We start from the raw sequence: 24,269 nt of genomic DNA on the forward strand, positions 1-24,269 counted from the left end.
AACCACTTATTTAATTCCCTAAGCTCCCGTTGTCTCTCTGGTGACGCTCATGGCACTGGTAGTACTTCTAAAAACACTACCTTGGAGGTCCTGGACTTGTGCTTCTCTCCTAGTTCCCTAAAATAATTTTTAAGGACCTTCCATCTCCCCCTGACTTTGTCATTGGTGCCAATGTGTGCCATGACTGACGGGTCTTCCCCAGCCCCACCTAGCAATCTGTCAATCTGATCTGCAATATGCCGAACCCGAGCACCTGACAGACAACTCAATGTTCGGCATTCACGGTTTCAGCGACAGGTGACCCTGTCTGTCCTTCTAATAATAGAGTCCTCTATCACCAGCATCTGTCTAACCTTTGCTGCACTCCTTTTCCCATCCTTCCTGCAGCGGTCATCCTCTTGGTTGCTAGGAGAAATGCCCTGCTGCAATGTTGCTGGCCCTGGGCTTTCATCCCTAATATCAGCTAAACAGGCATATTTACTAGGGCGTTCCAGTTCAGGACTAGCCTCCCTGGAATTTTTCCCTCTATCCCTTCTTCCTACATTAACCCAACTGCTGATCTGATAGTCCTGATCTTGCCCTCCTCCTCCCACCTCCATTTCACTGACCACAGTCAGTGCCTGCACAGTGAGGTCTAAGACTCTCTCAAGTTTTGCAATGCCCCTAAGTATTTCAAGCTGCTTATTTAGATCCAAGATCTGGGCTTCCAAATATGCAACATGATTGCATCTAGTGCAAATGTATTCACCCTCGAAAGGCTCTTCAAGGCACGCATACATTGCACTTAGTAGCATTGTCCATGGAGCACTTATGTAAAGTTAAGATTTAGACCTCTGTCTGCTGCAGTTGGAGGACTAGCTAGAATCAAGCCAACAACACACAAGGAAAATCTATCAAACTTTATTATCTTGCCCCTTGTCTTAAACTCCGGTTCCTTAACTCCACTTATTCAGCAGCCCACTTAGTACAGCAAGCGTCACTGCGCACGGAATTTAGGCCGAGGTCTTCAATCAAGATGGCGGCTGGCTGCCCATAGCAAGAAAATGAAGGCGGTAAGTATGATTTTTTTAAAGTTTTTTTTACACTATTTCAGGTTAAATCGATTCGCTATCATGAAGCACGAAGAAATTCGGCTTCGAGGCAAATCTAATTTATCCTGAAATTCTGATTAAATTCCACTTCGATTCGATTCGCTCATCTTTAAATAAAAACCATGTTTGAAAACCGTTCCTCAAAAAATTGTGCTTCTTTCCTGTAGTCTCACATATATGTAAAATTTCCCCACAACCTCATAAACTGTCTCTTTGAAATTTTCATCAACCAAACTGGTAAGTGACAAGACAACTGGTTATAGAGATAAAACTATTACAGGTGTTTTCTGCTATGATTTTGTAACTAAAGTGCCCTCATCTATGTAGCTAAATCTAAAAAATTGATTTGCCACGACAAAAGTTGGGGTGAAGCATAAATAAAACTTTTTAAATTAATGTCCTTAAAAACTGCAATAAAAAAGCTTCATCCCCAGCACTAATAAAAATCACATCAAGAGGACCAGGTTTGTTCATGAATATATATGGAATACTTCTACCAGCCTGGATATGGATTAGCGAAACTAGTCTTAAACCTGGTCCTTATTTCAGTCCACCATATTTGTAAATAAAAAATTTCCTCATATAAAATAATTTTGTGTAAAAATAAATGAAATACAGTCACCTGTGTATTTAATTTGTGTGCTGGTAATTTTCCAGATTTTTCTAGAAAAAAATCACGGTCTAAAATAGTATACAATGAAGTAACATCCAGTGTCCCTAGTATAAAAGTTGGTTTCAATTCTATCCCACTTAAAATCTGTAAAATATGTTTTGTGTCTTTCAAAAAAGCTAGTAGTTCCTTTATACACTCCTGTATTTGCACATCAACATATTTGGAAAGATTTGTCGCAAAACGTTTAATCCTGGACACAATAGGACCAAAAGGATTTATGTATTTTAGAGATATTATAAAATATGGCTATTCTTAGGTTTTGATTATTTACAAAATTAGTGTAATAAACTAACCTGTCCGGGCCCCAGGGGCACGATCCTCAGCACCTCTGGAGAGACTAGCTGCTGAGCCATGCACCATCTTGATGTTTCTGACTAATGTAGCGCCGAGTCATAGACCTCTCAGGTTCTGATCCATTGCCTTCCTGGACATACACCATTGTCAGTGATAGCCTTTGGACTCACTAGCTGTGTTCCTGGTTCTTGTTCCTGTGCGTTATTGGATTATTCATGCTTCTGACCCCGACTTGTCTTCTGACCACTCTGTTACTTGCTTGGTACTGTGTGAGTTACATGGATCATGTGATGAGCGCAGTGATGTCAAATTCTCATTTTATTAGTGCTGTAAACAAACCCAAATCAATAATACATGCAGATGGATATGGTATACAGTCTCAACAATTGTCTTTTTTTTTTGCTGTACAGATGGTATTCAAAAAATATGACAAGAAACCAGGCAGAGCAATTACTAAGGGCAGAGGTAAGACATCACAATCCTAAACCTCTAAAACTACTGCATATATTTTCCATACATTGTTTACAGGAATGTATAGTTAGAAAATTACTTGTTTAAAGAGGTTTTCCAGGCTTCACATACTGATGACCTGTCCTATGGATAGGCCATCAATATTAGCTTGCTGGTAGTCCAACACCCAGCATCCACACTGATCAGCTATTCCTTGGTGAATGGGAGCTGAGCCGCAGTAAGCTGTCACAGCCACTACACTTTAAATGGAGCTGTGCTTCTCGCTCCAATCAAAGTACTATTTCTAGTGCAAGAGCCTGCAGGGAATGAACAACTGATTGTTGTGGGTACCAGTGTTGGAGCCAGAATTGCTAATTTATTCTTAGTTGCCACAGAAAAAAAGTTATAGCAAGCGATAAAAAAGCGCCATGTACTCCAAAATAATACCAATGAAAATACAAGTCCTCCTGCAAAAATGAAGCCCTTACACAACTCCATAGAAAGACAAATAAAAAAGTTATGGGTCTTGGGAAACGTAAATGCAAAAAAGTTTTTTGTTGCAAAAAAGTTGTAAAACTATATGTATTTGGTATCACTGTAATCATACTGACCCAGAGAATTAAGATATTATGTTATTTATACCAAAAAATGAACGCTGTAAAATTTATAATGTAAAAACGCAGTGACAGTATTGCTGTTTTTCCTATCTCCCTCCCAGAAAGCGTTAATAAAAGATAATCAGAAAGTTACCTTATTTTTCTCCCTATAAGATGCACTTTTTTCCCCCAAAAGTGGGGCGAATGCTGCCATTTAACACTGATACATCGCCGGCCGCACTGTGCAGCATCTCGTATCAGGGGGGAGGGAGGAGGGGCTGGGGACCGGCAACTGATATTGGAATGGCAGTGGGGCCCGATGCAGTCACTGTATTCTATTACACCGGGCCCCGCTCACTGTAGTATTCATATGTAACGTGTAGGCATGGGAGCTTTGTTAAGCTATAGAAATCCTCTACAGCAGTAGTGAAATCCACATAGTACTCACTTGAAACTCCCGTAGCAGGCAGCGTAACGACAATCACTATGCCACGCGCCTGCTCCGCCTGCTTCATTCATAAAGTGGGAGGAGCAGGCGCGTGACGTAGTGAGTGATGTTACGGCCTGCCTGCTAGTTTCAAGTGAGTGCTATGTGGATTTCGCTACTGCTGCAGAGGATTTCTATAGCTTAACAAAGCTCCCATGCCTACACGTTACATATGAATACTACAGTGAGCGGGGCCCGGTGTAATAGAATACAGTGACTGCACCAGGCCCCGCTGCCATTCCAACACCAGTTGCCGGCCCCACCCCCTGTATTGGGGGTCATTCACTATTTACACAGGGACACTGTTATAGGGCTGCAGCTTTTTAAGGGCCCACACCACGGCCAGGCATTCTTTTCCTATGGCGGCGTAGCTTACTTCCCGGGGTAAAAGTTTTCTGCTTAAGTAGGCTACTGGATGCTCGCCTCCATCTGCTCTGCTTGGCTCAGTACTGCCCCCAATCCAAACATAGAAGCGTCTGTATGGACGAGAAAGCGCTTAGTTGGATCAGGGGCTGCAAGTACAGGTGAATTTACAAGAGCCGTTTTTAGTTGCTGGAATGCCTGCTCACACTCTGGGGTCCAGACTATTATCTTAGGAAGATTCTTGCGGGTCAAATCGGTGACGGGTTTGGCCAGGGTACTGTAGTCGGATACAAATTTACGGTAGTATCCTGCGGTTCCTAGGAATGCCAGTACTTGAATTTTGGTACGAGGGGTTGGCCATTTGGCTACAGCCTCTATCTTAGCCGGTTTGGGTTTTTGTTGGCCGCTCCCTACCCTGTGTCCTAGGTATTGGACTTCTGCCATTACTATATGGCACTTACTGGGTTTCAGAGTTAATCCTGCCTCCCTAATACGGTCTAGTATGGCTCCTATGTGGGTCAGGTGTTCAGTCCAGGAGTGGCTGAAAATCGCTATATCATCTAGATAGGCGCAAGCGTACTCCTGGAACCCATCCAATAGCCGATCCACCATCCTCTGAAAAATAGCCGGAGCGTTTTTCATCCCGAATGGCATGACCTTAAACTAGTACAGGCCAAACGGGGTGACAAACGCCGAGGTACAGGCCTAACGGGGTGACAAACGTGGCCCCAGATTCACGTAATCCTTGTATACTCTTCCCCTCCATGTGTACCACCTAGCGGTGCCCCTGGCGGTTGTCAGAGGCAGCTTGTATGGGGTTTACCTCGTGTAGGGTCCCCAGAGACTCTTCTATTGAGGTAAATGTGGATGTTGGGAGCACAGATTCTCTTTGGCAGCAGTGTACTGCAGCCCGATTGGGGGGAAGGAGGACCCTGGTGGTTCCAGTTCTGGCGAGGTCGATTACATGGGTAGTCTCTCTGGATGTGCCCCTGTTGGTTGCAGGTGTGGCAGTGGATCGGTGGTCGGGTATTGTACCTACGAGGGTACTGGTTGTTGTTTAGGTAGTCACTGCTGGCAGAGGGGTGGTAGATCCGTAGGTGGTCCAGTGTGGTATGCGTTGGTCTCGCCTAGTTTCTTGGAACTTGTCAGCTAGCTTGGCTGAAGTCGTGTAGCTGGCACAACCTTTCGAAATCCTGTAGGTATTCGTCGATATCACTTTCTCCTTCTGTATAATTTTTAAAAGCTTGGTAGGGAATCTTAGCTCTTCCCTGGGTAGTGCTGGTGGGCGCTGGGGCTCCTTCCCCGATTCGCTGAATAGCGTTTTGCTTAGCCACAATGTACTCCTGTACATCTGCTATCAGTCTTTCTAGTGTCTCCACGGAGGGGGTGTTTGGGTAGAAAGCTAACCTGCTATTGAGCTCTCTTGAAAATTCCATTGGCTCTGTCCCCTGTGGAGTTGCCATAGTGGTTGCTCTGTCCCCCTCCATGAGTTTGGCCACAAGAGTAGCTTTCGTTTTGTTGCTGGCTATTCCCCTTGCTTCCAATAATTCCTTTAACGTAGTTCGTTTCAATGTTGCATGATTAGTCTCCATACCGTCGAACTGGAGATATCCAAATGGCTGTTTCAACGAACTGCTGCTTTGCTGTGCGGTTTGAATCCCGTCGCTTGCCACCAATTGTAGCGGAGAGGCAGTATAATCCACAATAATTCTGCTGGTAGACAGGAACAGCATACAATAATCCAGGTAGCGTTACAATAATCCCTTTTTCCCAAGAACTAGACGACACATAGCTTGGGAGTCAACTAACTTTATTAAGGCATAGCACACCTAGTTTAAACCTCCCAAAAGCCTAATTTACATACAATAGGGTACATAGATTAGTATAGTACAAGGAAGGGAGCTTGTCAGACAATAGCAAGGGCTGATGGGAGATTGAGGAGGGACAGAGCAGCTAGTTTAAACTGGTCTCCCAGTGTCCCTGAGACAACACCCTGCTGGGGAAACAATGGGACAGGGAAAAGGGGGAGGGGAAGAGGCACAGAAAAGCAATGCATTTAACATAATAAACAGTACACAAACTGGGCCGTACAGACAGCCTAACAAAAGGGAATAAAAATATAGCCAGAGTATCCATTCTGATACACAGACCGTACAGGCAATAACATTACAGTAAGAGCAAGATATATACAAAGACATTCTGTAAGTGGCTAGGTTTGCCACACGCTGTATTTTGTAAAGTCATAGAATCACTGACAGCTTCTAAATCTGTGTCCGCTGCCCCTGCATAACAATACTCACAACCACATTACTGCCCACAGCGACCGCTCTGGCTCCTCCTAGCTCTCCATATTCATGTCTCTGCCCACCGACGTCGGAATTGGATAACAGCAGAGGCAAGCACAACAGCCAGGCGGGAAAAGTCTCTCCAACTCCCACACACAGAGTTTGGCCTGCAAAGAGTCAGAGAGATGAGACCTTAAATATAGAATAGAATCGACCCGGGTGTCATACATAAAGGTCCTATGTCTGTCTATCTTCTGCGGCCTGGTCCTTCCTTCCTTCCTGCCTGCAACCTGCAGTCTGCACACTGATCTATAATAGCAGGCATTAGGGAATAATGAGTCCTCCATACATGAGCAGCATAACATTATTATACTGAGGGGGGGGGGGGGGTCAAAACTTGTTCATACAGTATAATGTCTCCTTGTTGCCCCCACACAGTATAATGTCTCTTGTGGCCCCCATACAGTATAATGTCTCCTTGTGGCTGCCCCACAAAGTATAATGTCATCTTGTGGCTGCCCCACACAGTATAATGTCATCTTGTGGCTGCCCCACACAGTATAACGTCTCCTTGTGACTGCTCCACACAGTATAACATCTTCTTGTGGCACCCATACAGTATAGTGTCTCCTTATGGCTGCCCCACACTGTATCACAATGTCACCTCGTGGATGACCCATACAGTATAACGTCACCTTGTGGCTGCCCCCATATAGTGGTCGCCCACACTGCCTAAGGATGTGCGTGATTATGTATCCACCTGCACCGTCTGTGCTCAGAATAAAGTCTCTTCAGAGCCAAACAACCCAGGCTGTTGTCACCTCTTCCTGATACCCCATGGCAACACATTGCCATGGATTTTGTTACCGATCTGCCCTCTTCTTCCGGAGGTACTGGTATCTGGGTGGTTGTGGACCGGTTCTCCAAGATGGCGCACTTCATTCTTTTTGGCTGGACTGCTCTCGGCTGCTGAACTTGCTAAACTGCTTGTGAAACACATATTCCGCTTGCATGGACTACCTTGGCATATTGTTTCCGATTGCGGAGTCCAGTTTACCTCTAAGCTCTGGAGAGCTCTTTGCCAACTGCTTGAAATTGAGCTACACTTCTCTTACGGTTATCATCCCCAGACCAACGGACAAGTAGAGCGGGTCAATAAAATATTAGAGAACTAGTTCCTGCAATTTGTTTTTAGCCCAACATGACAACTGGGTACAATTGCTACCTTGGGCTGAATTCTCCTATAACAACCACTCTAGTAAGTCTACTGGATCTCTCCATTAATTGTTGTTTACGGACAACACCCTCGTACTCCTCTCCCTGTTCCTACATCATCTGGTGTACCAGCTGCGGATTCCTCTCTTAGGGATTTTTAAAGATTTGGAGTGACACCAAGGACTGCATCAACAAAGCAGTGACTGGTATGAAAACAAAAGCAGATAGGAGAAGAAAACGCCTCAGTTCTCATTAGGAGATAAGGTATGACTCGCCTCTAAAAATATCCACTTAAGGGTTCCCAGTTTCAAGTTTGCTCCTAGGTTCCTTGAACCCTTTGAAGTATTGAGGAGGATCAACGAAGTGACATATAAGTCACATCTGCCTCTCTCTCTCTCTCTCTCTCTCTCTGTGGATTCCTAATGCCTTCCATATGTCCTTACTAAAACCAGTAGTTCTTACTCACTTCTCTATGGCTCCCTCTACTCCGACTCTGGTGTCTGGAGACCCTGACGAGGTATTTGAGGTCAAAGACATCCTGGACATCAAGAAGCGTGGTAAGAAGACCTACTGTCTTGTGGACTGGAAATGCTTTGGTCCTTAGGAGAGGTCTTGGGAACCAGAGAAAAACATTCATGCTCCCAACTTGATGAAGAGGTTTCTGTCTTGTCGTGGTCTCAAGGGGAGGGGCGAAATGGGGGTTACTGTAACAGTGGCTGCTGTGCGCTGCTGTTCCCCTGCTTACCGCCGCGGTCCCAGGCGCCGTGTTCAGTGGTGACCTGCTGCCAGTGCTTCCCCCATTTACCACTGCAGTCCTGGGCTCTGTCCTTGTAGGTACTGTTTGTTCTGGGATCCTGTCCACAGTTTCCTTTCAGCCCTGGCCACAGCATGCTTGCTGCTCGTTCCCTGCAGCACTTCCTTAAGGGCCGGCAAGCATCACTTCCTGTGCTTTATGGGTTAGATCATGTGAGTTTGCTGATCAATCCTAGCCCTCCTGCATGTATATATGTGGCTCAGCCCCTTTCCCAGATGCCTGAGTGGCAAGGTCCTTGTGTCCTGCAACTATTGCTGATATCTCTGCTTATGTTCCTGTGTACACGACCCATGCTTGTGTTTCTGGACTCCGCTACCTGTTTGATCCCTGCCTGCTTGCCTTGACACTCCTGTTGCTGACCCAGATTGACTGACCTGTACCTGTTCCACCTGCCCTGACCTATTGCTTGTTTAACTTCACCTCTACCTCATCATTCGGTCCTGCACTGTTGCTCCTGGTTGCGACTCTGCCTGATGACTACGTCTGTACCTCAGGTACTTTGCTCAGGTATCTCCTGGTCCACTTGGACCAACTGCCTCGTATGCCAATCCTCCTCAAAAGTAGCAACCTGGTGTTTCCCCTCAGGAAAGTCTATCCCCACCATCAGGGGTGCTGTGAAGAACGAGGGGTTCACTTAGACAATGCCCTAAGAGGAGGTAGGACACGTGGCACAGTAGGTTCACACCCGCTGGTTTGTGACACTGGTTATGTGTTGTAAACAGCCTTTTAAGAAGGAGGATGTACCAGGTATCTATTCCCCACAATACCCTACTATTCATAAAAATAACCTCATTCACCATGGATTTTTATAGAGACTTGCTGAATGGACTTCAAACCTGGAAATATGCACTGTCCTAGAAATGTGGCCATGGACTAAGCTAGGACTGCAGCTTATCTTTGGATATTTTGCTGCCCTTCACAAATAGAAATGATAAAAGAATAACAAATTATTCAAAACCTTGCTGTTCTCCATCACATACTGAGAGAACATCAACATATTACAACAGATGATGAGTTATCTAATAAGCTACTGCTTGTCTCTTCAGTATCTGATCTGTCAGAAAGACGGAAAATTAAAAAACCCAACGGATCCTGTCTTTGGAGAATCCGTAAGTCCTCTATCACACCATCCCTATTTTGAAGGATATGCTCATGATTTGGAAGCCAAAAGCAGGAGTGGGTACAAAATGCAGAAGACATGCAAATATTCCAATCATGTGTTATCTCTGTTTTGGGTCGATTTTTATATTTTTTTTATGTTTTTTTTTGGCCTTGGCAATACTGATGGATTACTGACCAAATGCAACCCGTGTGAATGCGGCGGCTCAAAAGACAGATTCTGTTTTTGGGGGTTGTTCTTTTGACGGATCAGAAGAAGGGAAAAATAAAAAGTGACGTCAACACAAACTTACTGCTGATAACCTCTCCACTCCATTGTCATGGGGCCACAACTTGTATCAGCGTGTAACAGAAGAGGTTCTGTAGAAATCGATGTGGAATCAGCTGACAGTGTAAAAGGAGTGCACTCTTAGTACAATCTTGGGCTACTGCACGCTTCTTTGTACCTGACACTAACATTGCCCTTGAGTTATTTGGTCAGTTTTGGCTCCATAACTGACCAAATAAGTGGTGTGAAGTGATTCTAAGAGTGATGCTGTCATACCGATGCACAAAAACTGTTTCACTACCACAACAGACTAGCTCAGCTGCATCTGTATACAGTGGCTCCCTAGGGACATACTCATATTCTAGTTAACTAAACTGATTGAACAGACAACCACTAGATGGAGGATTACACCTTGAACACAAAGCATAATACATATGCAATATAACAAATATTGCTGAATGCATGACAAGAGCTTTTGGTTGCTTTTTTTTTCTTTACATTTTGTACAGATGTTTTTGAAGCCCTGTAGATAAGCCTGTAGATAACAATGGCATAAAATGCAACGGGCAGCCGATACCCAGGGCCCTCTATGTCACGTCCCAGGTGTAGGAATGCCGAGTGGTATAGTGCAGCCTAAAATGTCTCTTTATGTGTGTCACGGGACTCCTACCTGGATATGGCTGGACCCCAGGCTTTGGCTCTGAAGCAATAAATAGGGGGAATTATTGAGGGATTTGAAGAAATAACTCGAGTCCAGACCTTAAGATGAAGTTCAATGGCAGCTTTAATTTGAATAAACATTCTCCAAAATGGTTTATAGGCTTTGTCTTGGTTCCAGCATGCTTTAGCATGAAACTGGGAGGCAAACTCAACTCTGCTATATCTGTTTCTCTCTGACTCTGCTGTACTGACAGTCTGGATGTAAAAATAAGCTTCTTCTGTATGCTGCACTTCTTCTCTTTAGTCTGACTAGTTTATGCCAGGGAACTTTCCTCCTGGCTCCTGAGACTTTAAGCTTTGGCCTCTATGGCCAGCAGAGCTTAAGGTGCTCTGGCTGGCGTGGGCACATGCAGCAGAGACGTGCCCCTGTAAACCCTTCCCATAGCTGGGGGTAAACTAGACTGACTCTAACTGGTCCTTCCTGAAGGAAATAGGACTAGCCCACTTTTCTCCAGAGGGGTTTAGAATGGAATGGTAAGTTCCATTCTATCTAAGATAGCTTTGCCGTATTTGCTGCCACCTGCTGGTGAACCAGGCATATTACATGGACATAACAGTTACAAACAGATTAGGAATGCACAGTGTATAGGACCTGGACAGAAATATATAGATGACATTATATTAGCCCATTAGAGATAGTAGCAGGATGCAGTAGTGGTAACACTACTCTGGGGTGTTACAAAAAAATACCTAGACCATGCTATGTTTTGATAAAAGCTCCACTGGCCTCACAAGCACTATACAAAACTTTTCAATATTTTGTAGACCTTTGTAGACTTTTCAATATTTTAACATACACTTTAAAGGGGTTCTCTAGGATTTAGATATTGATAGCCTATCCTCAGGATAGGTCATGAGTATGAGATCGGTGTATGAAGAGGCTGTATGAAGAGACTGCGGCGCAGTGAGCATTTAGGCCTCTTCCTAAGCCATGTGTTGTCATGCTCATCGGTCACATAGCCTTGCAAGTGAATGTGGATGAGCTGCAGTACCATGCACAGCCACTATCAAATAGACTTTGCTGTGTTTAAAGCGAACCTTTCACCAGGATTTCACTTAATAAACTATTACCAGTACCTTATAGATTATCCTCATTGTGGTTCAATGCATTCTTGTCCCGCTTTCCTGGGATGTATATTGATGAAAAAAACGACTTATAAAGTCATCGTCTCCAGCTCCTGCAGTCACGCTTGAAGTCAAGGGGGTAGCCCTTCCCTCACTCCGGGCTGTACCTCCCCTGCCCTAACCCCTCCTCTAAGTAGTGTAACTGACACCCGGCTCAGTCGCGGGGACCGCGCTTGTACTGGCAGCGCATGCGCCGTCGGTCTCAGTAGCAGCGCGATCCCGTCTATCGCGAGGACTGAAGCGCGATCCTGTAACTGAATCGCGCATGTGCCGTCCGTCCTCGATGCCTCCCTGTCTTCTGTTCTTCAGGAGGGTTAGGGCAGGGGAGGTACAGCCCGGAGTGAGGGAAGGGCTACCCTCTTGACTTCAAGCGTGACTGCAGGAGCTGGAGACGATGACTATAAGTTGTTTTTTTCATCAATATACATCCCAGGAAAGCGGGACAAGAATGCATTGAACCACAATGAGGATAATCTATAAGGTACTGGTAATAGTTTATTAAGTGAAATCCTGGTGAAAGGTTCACTTTAATGAGCTGCAAGGAGGCCTCGATGCTGACCGGATCTTCAGTGGGCTCTGCAGTGGGTTCTGTAGTTTCCTCAAACAATTGGCAGGGGAGTTGGGCCCCCACCAATCTCATATGGATGTCCTATCCTCAGAGGATAGGTCAATAATATGTAAATCGTGGAGAATCGATTAACATCTAACCACACATTTTTCTGGGGAACAATGAATCAAACCGCTGTATGTGCCCTCATAATCAAAAATATAAATGCTATATAAATTGCAGAAATTATTTTTATTGCATCAGTATGTCATTATGTTTTACAGGACAAGGAGGGTGGATTTATTGTTAGAGATTCTAGCAAAGCTGGAAAGTATACAGTGTCTGTGTATGCAAAGTCATCTGGGTGAGTGAAATAGTGCACCAAAACGTATGTATTCATCCCTCAAGACTCTGTATATGTATTTATATTAACTGTATAATTAATTGTTCTATGCAGGGAAGGAATTATCCGTCATTACGTAGTATGTGAGACGCCTTCAAACCAGTATTACTTAGCAGAGAAACATCTCTATTCCTCAATTCCAGAACTGATCACCTATCATCAGCATAATGCCGCTGGTAAGATAGATTAATACCTATGGAAGAGGTACCTTGAAAATTCTGGTTTTAATTTCCAATGATACAGCAAAATTTTTAGTTTGTTTAGCAATCAGGGGCCAGACCCACACACAATGGAAGAAGTTGTTCAGGTAAACTAATATATGTATGCCAAAATCCAGATTGAACTTGGCCATATGACGTTCAGACAGTGAATCCAAGTTACTCCTGCAGTGCAGTGTCTAGGGCCTACCAGTAAAGTTTATTTTGGAGGCCCACCATACGGATACATTCAAATGTTACCTGCTCACACAGCAGCAAGATGCTACCAGATGATTGAATATGGGGAACCCTGCAGCAACTTTGAGAAGGTAGGTCCTGAGGATACTGGCTAGCTTTCCTCCATACCTAAAAGTCATCTCAGCTCTGATCGTGTCTATTGTATAATAATAATCTGGGTAGTTTCTTTAATCTATCAAGTTTTTTACATGAACATAGGCTGGTTTAGGTGCTGTACATTGAATAAATGTTATGTGCCACTTGTGCAGGAGTTGGGAGACTAGGGGCTCACCTTGCTCAGGAGCCTACCGGGGGATTCATCTGTACCCCTGTGGGCCAGTTCGAGCCTGTACTTCTGTCTGGCTGAATATCTTCCTCTTCTTGGGGGCAAATTATGTCCTAATACTTACAACTGAATCTGATTACACTTGTGTATTCTCCAGGATTAAACGCATATTACAGGTTAACAATGTGTGTCAAAAATACGCTAATTTAGCAACACACGGGTAAATCAAGACATAACCATGTGCATGAAATACAACACGGTAATAAGAGGGAAGACGAGTAGCCATAAACATATGCACAAGCAAATTCATTTTAAATTAATCAAATTTGTTAAGATTTTCACAAAAACATCAGTTTACAACACTCAAATATTTTGGGATCAACATGGATTTCTCCATTTCGTATATCAGAATGCAGAATACTGAGAAGATGGAGAAGGATGGTCACGTGACCCCATCCTGTCAGGCTTGCTTACAGTCAGCAGCTCCATTGTAGAGCGGTAGTCTGCCTTCGTGCACCATGGGTGCTTCTCGAGCTCAAGCTCCAGGCTTATTGTGCAGCTGGCCCAGGTGCATTTTTTCATTTTGCAGCAATCTCCATAAAATTGTGCAAAGCTGCTATGAATTCACTGCGGTTTGTGCAGAACTGCATTGTTTGAAAAGCAGTTCCATGTCTTTCAGTAAAACGGCTGTGTTTTGCTACAGCTAGGCCTTTTGGTAATATCAACATCATATAACCAGTGGCTGTCTTGACCACTACGCAAAGCACGCAGTTGTGTGGGGCCCACTGTCAGGCAAGTGAGCTAGCACCACATCTTGCCTCAGGTTGCAGGGCACGGGAGCCAACAACTCCCATCCCCACCCTTCATAGGCCTCAGGCCACTCTGCTTGAAGCCTATGAATCAGTACAACAGCGCAGGAGGTTGCGTTTGCCGGGTTTGTAAGCGGCGCAATGACATCTGCCCGAGTCCCAGGGCACACGGCCGTGATGATGTCATTGCGCAGCTTGTGCCCGGAGACAGCCAAATTCTGATGGCAACATGGAATGGGACTGAAGTAAGTACTTTCTTTTTTCTTCCTCAAAATGCTACTGGCAACACAGGGGCACTACTAGAGGCATTAAAAAATACAAGGGATACTTCTTGGAGCATTATAAAAATACAAGGGGCACTACTGGGGGCATTAAAAAATACAGGGCATCACTACTAAGTGGCATTATAAAAATACAGGGGGGGCCCTCTGTTGATATTCTGTACCATTTGATATATTTCATAAGGTATACAACCTTGTTGGCTAAATCTTTTGTGCTGTCCACACAAAGGTCTTGTCCATAAAATGGCTGCTGATGGAGAGTCATGTGACCAGGCAAATCACTTAGTCTCCTCCATTCAGATATAGTACATCTGGACTAAACTGTCAACAGGGTAAGTACAGATGGCAGGTACAGTGTATTTGAGTGGAAATGGCTGAATGCCATGTCTAGAGTAATCTTTGCCTGGTCACGTAACCCTCCATCAGCGGCCATCTTATGGACTGGATTTCTATGCAGACAGCAGGGAATATTTGCCTAACAAGGGGGCATGGCTTATGAAATATAGCGAAAAGCACACAATATCAACAAAGGCTGTATTAGTAAGTGAATATGCTAAAAAATCTCTCATTGAGCCCCTCACATGGGGACTAATATACATACAGACAGACAATAGGGGGCTATTGAGAACCAGGTAGGGAGGAGGAGGTGTTAACAGTGGTGGACAGGGGGCAGAGCCATAGGGGTCCGTAGTATGTCCCTAGGGTATCCCTGACCTGTTCTCTGCCCAGAGATGCACCCAGATGGTAGGAGCACTCTGTCCCCGTACCTAACCTATCTGTCCTTAAAGCACCCTTACAACACAAATGGACCCATATGGATGCCTGGGTCGTTCAATATAGAAATATATATATACAGATTGTCTAAATATGTGGTCCTCGTCTCGACGCGTTTCCCCTTATGAGCAAGGTTTGTCAGGAGACAGCCAGTGGACAACCAAGTCGGTCGCTGCCAATACACAGCGAATGCACATTGACAATCAAAAATGAAAAATCAAAGTAAACCAAAATACTGGAGCACCCCCAAGACGGTGCTCAGCTGTCAGACATGGAATGAACCTAGCAAAGATAATGCAGGTAAAAAAGAACAATTCAATACTCATCTGATGATGTGCATCCCTTCTGAACAGCGGACTGCGGCTTGGGGTGCTCCAGGGGGCACTAAAGTTATAACGGCATTATTACTACTGGGATGCTGTGGGGCATTATTATTAAGCACCATATGGAAGGCATTGCTACTAACAGGGGGACTCCTGGAGAGCATTATCACTATTAGGGACACTGTAGGGGCACTACTACTAGTGAAGACAATCTGGGATAGAATTATTACTATTGGTGGACTTTTAGGAAAACTTATTTGGGGGCATTAGGGAGCACAGCAGGCACAGTATATGGGGATAGCAGCAATATGTAGTACTGTTGGGTCACCAGGAGGAGGAGAATTATGGAAAGTGAGGTATCTAAGATGTCTGTGTGGTAAACTCTGCAGAGACAAGATGTGGCTGAAATAATCCTTCATGGCGGTCTGGTCCAAATGGAGAAGATGAGGAAAGAGAACATTTACATCAGAAGAGACATCACTGTATGTAAGAGGTACAGTTGTGTTTAAAATAGCAGTCAGACATCACTAACCTGATCAATCACTGTTTTTGGTAGAAATGATATTTCTACATGGCAAATAATTTACTAGCAGGTGTAGTAGAGTAATAGAAACCCAACAGACCCAACAGTCATGACATGCATTCTGATGATTCTTTGTTATTCAATCACTTATTGAAAGGGGCATGTTCAAAATAATAGCAGTGTGGAGTTCAATGAGTGAGATCATTCATTCTTTGAAAAACAGGTGGCAATTTTTGCCCTTTTTAAAGGAAGTAATGCAGCAAATGTGTACATGCTGGTTACAGTGCATTTCTTTCTGAAATTCTGAGGAAAATAGGTCATTCCAGACATTCTTCAGAAGAACAGCCTACCTTGATTAAAAAGTTGATTGGAGAGGGGAAAACATATAAAGAAGTGCAGAAAATGAAGCTATTAGAAGGATTTTGAACTTTATTCACTTATTTCTTTAGACCATGCTCGTCTCTAGGGGTTACGGCCACCACTGGAATGCACTTGCAGTGGCCGCGCTTGTGCACTTAGAGAGAAATATCCGGCCTTTCTGGTGGCCAGGAATTGCGGGAGCGAGCGTACATAGAGGCCAGTGTATGTGCATCCGCTCCCCTCCCTGGTCACCTGGTATGTATTCTTGGATTAGCTCCTGCACCTGGCCACCTCATTCTTCTATAGAACAGCCCTGAAGCTGTTCTGTACAGTCATGCTAGGAGGTTAAATAGTATAACAGGTTCGGGGCTTGCACAAATAGCCCCGAACCTGTAATATACAGATCGCAAGTGCCGGCTGTCATCTTGTGAAAGATGACTGTAGGAAAGCTTCAGATCTGACCTGACCAGTGCCTATGCAGCCCCTAATCAGCCCCGTACTGCCAATGGAATCTGGAGAGGTAGAAACATGCTCTCTGACATGTTATCATGTTTCATGATCGGCAGACAGCGACCGCTGTTACAGTAACCCCCGCCTTATGCCCCCTCTTCTTAAGTCCAAAACAAGACAAGAACCTCTTTAACAAATTCGGTGCATGGATGTTTTCTTCTGGTTTCCAGGTCCACAAGATAGTAGGTCTTCTTGCATGCTTCTTGATGCCCATGATGTCTTTGACTTCAAATACATTGTCAGAATCTCCAGATACTGGAGTCGGAGTAGATGGAACAGTAGAGAAGCGATTTACAATTACCGGTTTCAGTAAAGACATATGGAAGGTATTAGGAATCCTCAGAGAGAGAGGCAGACATAACTTATATGTGACTTTATTGATCCTCTTCAATACTTCAAAGGGTCCAAGGAACCTGGGGCAATTTTGAAAATGGGAACCCTTAAACTGATATTTTTAGAGGACAGTCATACCTTATCTCCTGAAGATAACTGAGGCAGTCTTCTTCTTCTCTTGTCTGTATTCACCTTCATACAAGTCACCACTTTGTTGATGCAGTCTTTGGTCTGATGCCAAATCTTCTAGTAATCCTTAAAAGAAGAATCCTCAGCAGGTACCTCAGAAGACCTAGGAACAGGAAAAGGAGTATGAGGATGTTGTCCATGAGAGACAAAGAATGGGGAGGATTCAAACTCACTCGAGTGGTTATTGTAGGATAACTCTGCACAAGGTAGCAATTGTATCCAGTTGCTGTATTGGGACAAGACAAAATGACGGATATAGTTATCTAATATTTGATAGATGCACTCTACTTGCCTGTTGGTCTAGGGATGGTATCCCGAAGAGAAGTCTAATTCAATCCCTATCAGCCAAAAAAAAGCTCTCCAGAGCTTAGAGGTAAACTGGACTCTGTGATCGGAAACTATGTGCAAAGGTAGTCCATGCAACCAGAATATGTGCTCTATGAATAATTTAGCAAGTTTGGCAGCCGAGGTCAATCTGGCCAAAGGAACGAAGTGAGCCATCTTGGAAAACCGGTCCACAACCACCCAATGTGTTGCCATTGGGCATCAGGAACAAGAAGAGGTAACAACAGCCTGAATGGTTTGGTCTTGGAGACTTTATTTTGAGCACAGGCAGTGCAGGCAGACTCGTTATCACGCACATTCTTTGGCAGTGTGGGCCACCTGTAGTGGAGTGATAAAAGTTTTAAAGTCTTCGGATCCCTGGATGACAGGCCAGTTTGGAGTTGTGCCCCCAAGTTAGAATACGCTTCCTCTTGGCAGGTGGCACGAATGTCCTCCTGGGAGTAATGTCTTTGACCAAGACAGGAACCACAGTGATCAAGCGAGCAGGATCAAAAATGTATTGGGGTTCATCTTGCTGGACCGAGACAGAGCATTCGCCTTGATGTTCTTTTTGGCCGGGCGAAAGTGAAGCTCAAAATTAAAACGGGAGAAGAAGAGTGTCCATCTGGCTTGGCATGGATTCAGATATGTAAGGTTTTTGTGGTTGGTGAAGATTATCGCCAGATGCTGGGCCCCTTTCAATAGATAATGACACTCCTCCAAGGCTAGTTTTATGGCCAGAAGCTTTCTATCTCCTATACAGTAATTTCACTTGGCAGGGGAGAATAGCTTGGAGAAAGATCTTCAGGTAAACATCTTGGCCTTAGAACCTTTCTGTAACAAAACAGCTCCGGCTCGCATGGAGGAGGCATTCACTTCTAAAAAGCATTGGCTGGAGACATCTGGACTGTGCAGAACAGGAGCAGAGGCAAAGGACTTCTTTAAATGGACGAAGGCAGCTTCAGCCTCAGGAGTCCAGGCTCTGACATTCACCCCTTTTTTTAGTAAGGGATCTAAGAGATTGGGGATGTAAGAGATAAAAAATTAGGAATGAACTGGCGATAAAAATTTGCAAAACCTAGGAAGCGCTGAATGGCACAAAGACCTTGTGGGCGGGGCCAGTAAATTACTGCATTCAGCTTTTCAGGATCCATCTGAAACCCAGTATCAGAGATGATGTATCCCAGGAACAGTAAAATAGATTTCTCAGATGCATTTCTCGAGTTTGGTATTAAGTCGATTCTATCTCAACCGCTGTAATATTAAATGTACATGCCTACAGTGAGAGGTAAAATCTGGAGAATAGATCAGTATATCATCCAGGTACACTATCAGGCAGACATAGAGCAGGTCGTGGAAGATTTAGTTTATGAACTCCTCGAATACTGCGGGAGCATTGCACGGACAAAGGGCATGACTCGTAGTGACAGTCATGAGTGTTAAAAGTGGTCTTCCACTCGTCGCCCTCTTGAATGCAGATAAGGTTTTATGTACTGCGCAGGTCTAATTTTGTGAAGACCTTAGCTCCCAAGAGCCTATGAAAGAGTTAGCAGATATTAGCAGTGGTAGAGGGTCTCAATTCTTGACCGTAACCTTATTCAGACCTTCATAGTCAATACACAGTCAGTAAAGATCCATATTTTTTCTGTACAAAGAAGAACCCGGCACCAGTTGGCAAAGTACATTTTTAGATAAACCCCCTCTCAAGATTCTTCTTGATGTAGTCAGACATCACTTGGGTCTTGGGGAACAAGAGTGGGTAAACTCAACCATGAGGAAGAGTGGCATTAGGCAGATGGTAAATTGGACGATCAGAAGATAAATAAGGAGGTCTCTTTCTTAATGAAGACATCTACAAAACTACCATACTGCTGTGGAAGTCAAGGAAGGTCTTCGTGTACTGGAGGCAAGGAAGCAGGTCGGACCTCTTATTAGCAAGTAGACTGACAGGAGGATCCCCAATGCAGAATCTAACCAGAGTGCCATTCCTGGACTGGAGTGTGCTGACAAAGCCAGGGAAGACCAAGGATAAACGGATTCACGGAAGCTGGCAGCACATAGAATGAGATCATCTCTGAAAGCGGTACCCCTATTTGCAACTTAAGGGGCATAGTGACAGAGAGCATAGGTTTTGGAAGTGGCAGCCCATTTACAGAATCCACTGACAGAGGTCTTTCTAGATAGATGGTAGGGATGGTAATGTTGGACCAAAGCCTACTGAATGAATTTAGTGGCTGACCCAGAGTCCAAGAAAGTAGGCACTGACAGAGTAAATCCCTTGTGAGAGAGAGTCACCAGAACTGACAGTTTCGGAGAGGACTTCTCCTTGTCTAGGACCACCTCTTCAACAGATCCTATACATTGGTGTTTTCTGGCTTCTGTGGATAATTATGCACAAAGTCAGCCTTGCCTCCACAATACAGACACTTGTTCTCTGCGGCATAGATGTTCCTGGTCAGACAATCGGAGGCGCTCTACTTGCATGGGCTCTTCAGATAGGGTGGACACTAGAGGAAGGACTGGCTTCTGGAAGGATGGAACCAGGCGAGGTGGTATTCTGGATGGTGTACTGACCCACAGACAAGGAACTCTGACATAGATGCAGCTGAGCTGAAGCAGCGGAAGTTGTGCATCCAGGCTCTTCAAGGACCAACTGGAAGGTAGCCAGGAAAGACTGCAGGTTAGTGGTCTCTGCACCTCCATGTTCCCAAATAGGATTTGTCTAAGCAAGGGCCTCATGAGACAGCAGGGACACAATGAAGGTGACCTTGGACCACTCAGAAAGAAAACTTCTGCCTATGCAACTCAAAGTGGATCCAGCACTGGTTCAGGAAGCCACGGCAGGTTTTAGGATGTCCACTATAGTGTGGTGGAAGAGGGAGTCGCACGCCAGTGGCATTTAAATTCAGACCCACAGGTATGGTCATTGAAGGGGTGGCAGTGAATGGCGACCCTGCAGTAGTTGGAGGAGAGATGGCATCCAAACAAGCAGAGACATTATGCATGAACTGCATCAGGACATCCTTATGTTCGCTCTGACGTCTCATCTCATATAACATTTCCTGAACAACAGGCTTGGGGTTGACTAGCGGGGTCCATGGGCCTGAGCGTATTGTCACAAAGCAGTGGGTGTGAGCCCACTGTGCCACGTGACCATCCTCTAAGGTCATTGTCTTAGTGAACCCCTCATTATTCACAGTTCCCCGATGGTGGTGATAGGCTTTCCTGAGGGGAACACCAGGTTGTGGCAGGCGCAGCACTATGAAGTGCCTATTGCACTGTGGCATTAGAAGAATTTTGATAACTCTGAATTTTTAGTCTAACCAGACTGTCTATTACTCTGTAATTCCTCTAGCGCCATTCTAAGGAAGCAGTAGGTTTAAAGAGCACACCAAATGCTTGAAATAACTTTTTTATTAACTTCAACTTTTCTTCATACAGTCCTGATCAAAAGTTTAAGACCACTTTAAAAACGGCAAAAAATCTTATTTTACATTGTTGGATCTTAACAAGGTTCCAATCCAATAACGATTAAACTGAAACAGGCTGTTTTTCAGCGGATCCAAATTTTAGGACCACATGCCTATAAAAGGCCAAATCTGTGCAAAGATGTGGATTCATTGTTATTTTATGTCAGGTAGTCACGCGTTGTAATGGCAAAGGCAAAAAAACTCTCTCTATTTGAACGTGGTCGGGTTGTTGAACTGCATAAGCAGGGTCTCTCACAGCGCACCATCGCTGCTGAGGTGCGACGCAGTAAGAGAGTCATTTGGAATTTCTGAAATGATCCTGAGGGTTATGGAACAAAAAAGTTAAGTGGAAGAGCCAAACAAACTTCATCAGCACTGAGCCGGAGGATCCAATTGGCTGTCCGTCAAGACACTGGACGATCCTCGACCCAAATTAAGGCCCTTACTGGTGCTGACTGCAGCCCCATAACCATCAGACGACATCTTAGACTGAAGGGCTTCGAAAACAAAAAACGTCTTCAAAAACCTTGTCTCCTTGAACGCCTGAATGGTCTGGGGTGCTTTTTTCTTCAGTGGAACAATGGAGCTTCAGGAAGTGCAGGGGCGTCAAACGGCCGCTGGCTATGTACAGATGTTGCAGAGAGCATTCCTCATGACTGAGGGCCCTCGTCTGCGTGGTAACGACTGGGTTTTTCAACAGGACAACGCTACAGTACACAATACCCGCAGAACAATGGACTTTTTCCAGGAGAATAACATCACTCTTTTGGCCCATCCCGCGTGTTTCCCTGATCTAAATCCAATTGAGAACCTTTAGGGATGGATGGCAAAGGAAGTTTACAAAAATGGACAACAGTTCTAGACAGTAGATGGCCTTCATGCTGCCGTCTTCACTATTTGGAGAAATGTTTCCACTCGCCTCATGGAAACGCTTGCATCAAGCATGCCGAAACAAATTTTTGAAGTGATAAACAATAACGGCGGAGCTACTCATTACTGAGTTCATGTTTGGAAGTTGGATTTCTGTTTTGGGGGGGTTTAGTTTTTTTTTGGAGGTGTGGTCCTAAACGTTTGATCAGCTGAAAAACAGCCTGTTTCAGTATAATCGTTGTTTTCATTAAATTAAATGCTCAAAAAATGTTTTGTCTCACTCCCATTTCTTCTTGTTGCATGTTGAAGCTCTACTTGGAACCTTGTTAAGATCCAGCCATGCTAAATATGATTTTTTGCCATTTTTCAAGTGGTCTTAAACTTTTGATCAGGACTGTATATAACACTGCCGCCTCTGCAGCAAATAGTCCATGTACAAAACACGTGTTAAATAAAATATCATAAAATGGCGGTATGAATAAGATGGTGGTTTAACTGTTCAATCTTGTCATTCAACATAAAATGGTGGATATATTTTTCTCTCTTGAGTATCTGTACTCTCAATTTAAGTTTTTAAGCACTTTCTGATCTCTCTGAGAGGTATATCTGAGGTTAACCAATAGTTCACTTGCTCTACTTGGTTTGCAGTTTGCTCTATACAATTGATTATGATCTGGTATGAGCAGTTTGCATTTGTATGCAATTTGTTTGGATGGTATTATTGTATGGCTCAGTAGTTCGTTTGTATAGTGGAACTGTAAGTAAAAATACATATAACCAGTTCAGTATACAGTTCTAATCACTATATTAACTGTAGGAACATTATATAACTGTTTTAAATACCTATTTTGGCCTCTTGCTTCCATATAACACAGCTCTTAGTGGAGTGTGTGTCTGTTCAGCTCCTCTCTCTGGTGAATAATGATTCCAGGAGCTCCTGCTAGGGGAATTTCCCACACAAGCTGTGTGTGAGGCTGGCTATAATAGGTCAAAACTCCTGGGCTGTACGAGACTAGCTAGGATTGGTCAAGACTCCTGCTTAGCAACAACAGTTTAACTCTATGCTTTCTGTTGTGTCTGCTATGTCATTGCGCTTACCTTAAATTACATAATGAATCTTAAAGGCACATTATCTTTCTCTGCTTCTGTGGACACAAAATATAACTAATACATAACATTCAAACATGAAGTCACTGTAAATAACTCTGCTTTTGTCTTTAACACACAAACATAGGAACTGTATTAAGGTTATTTCAAGTCTAGCTGTATAAACATATAAATTATGTTAGCAACCTAGGACAGGTCTTAGTTGGCCAGCTACACTCTATAATTACCTCTAATTCTATGTTCTCAGTAGTAGGACTTAAACATGAATTTGAGGAGTTTTCCATCATGTTCTCAACTTCCAAGTGTCTTTAATAACTCTCAAGTTGAACAACTAACTTCTGTTTAGGACGTTCCAAATTGAGTGAGTGAGACGTTTTCCTTTTTTGTCAAGTTTTGAGTCTCCTATTTGTAACAACACTCTTCTTACTAGTTTGTCTTTATCCTTTTGAACTTCTAGAACTTTGGACAATTTCCATTTATTTCTAGGTAAATCTTCTTGTTTCACTAACACTATGTTACCAACTTGGACATTAATTCTGGGTATTTGCCATTTACGTCTTAGCATCAGATTGACTAAGTACTCTTTTTTTCCATCTATTCCAAAACTGTTCTGATAGATATTGAACTCTTCACCATCTCCTTTTGGCATATAAATCTTCTTTGGTGAACTTGCCAGGTGGTGGCTGTATGTAATCAGACTTATGGTTAAGTAGATGGTTGGGAGTTAAAGGTCCAAACTTGTTGGATCGTTGATGTTAGCAACTGTAAGTGGACGACTGTTAACAATAGACATTACTTCGTAGAATAGTAGAATAGGGTCCTAAGTGAAGCATCATCTATAGTGAGTACAATAAAGGAATTCAAGAGGGGCCTGAATGTATTTCTGGAGCGTAATAATATTACAGGCTATAGCTACTAAAGAGGTGTCGTTGATCAAGGGAGTTATTCTGATTGCCTGATTGGAGTCAGGAAGGAATTTTTTATTCCCCTAAAGTAGCGAAAATTGGCTTCTACCTCACTTTTTTTTTTTTTTGCCTTCCTCTGGATCAAGTGGCAGGATGACAGGCCGAACTGGATGGACAAATGTCTTTTTTCGGCCTTATGTACTATGTTACTATGTTACTATTCTTTCAGCATTCTTTTTTAACACTGAACTTAACAAATTTCTTATAGTTCTGATTTGTCTTTCCCAAACTCCTCCTGTATGGCTTGCATGTGGAACATTC

The 24,269-nt window shown here is 43.8% G+C and overlaps 1 protein-coding gene across 3 annotated transcripts in view; it reads left to right on the plus strand.

The window, feature by feature from the left end:
• The window catches only part of BTK (Bruton tyrosine kinase), a 474,008-nt gene that overhangs the window by 342,621 nt on the left and 107,118 nt on the right, over positions 1 to 24,269 (plus strand). For all 3 annotated transcript variants that reach the window (XM_044306622.1, XM_044306621.1, XM_044306623.1), the window contains 3 exons: positions 2,469 to 2,523; positions 12,332 to 12,411; positions 12,505 to 12,626. In XM_044306622.1, coding sequence (XP_044162557.1) covers positions 2,469 to 2,523; positions 12,332 to 12,411; positions 12,505 to 12,626 — 257 coding nt within the window. The remainder of the gene's footprint in view (positions 1 to 2,468; positions 2,524 to 12,331; positions 12,412 to 12,504; positions 12,627 to 24,269) is intronic.

The sequence above is a fragment of the Bufo gargarizans genome, chromosome 9 (genome assembly GCF_014858855.1).
Source record: "Bufo gargarizans isolate SCDJY-AF-19 chromosome 9, ASM1485885v1, whole genome shotgun sequence".
NCBI classification, from domain to species: Eukaryota; Metazoa; Chordata; class Amphibia; order Anura; family Bufonidae; genus Bufo; species Bufo gargarizans.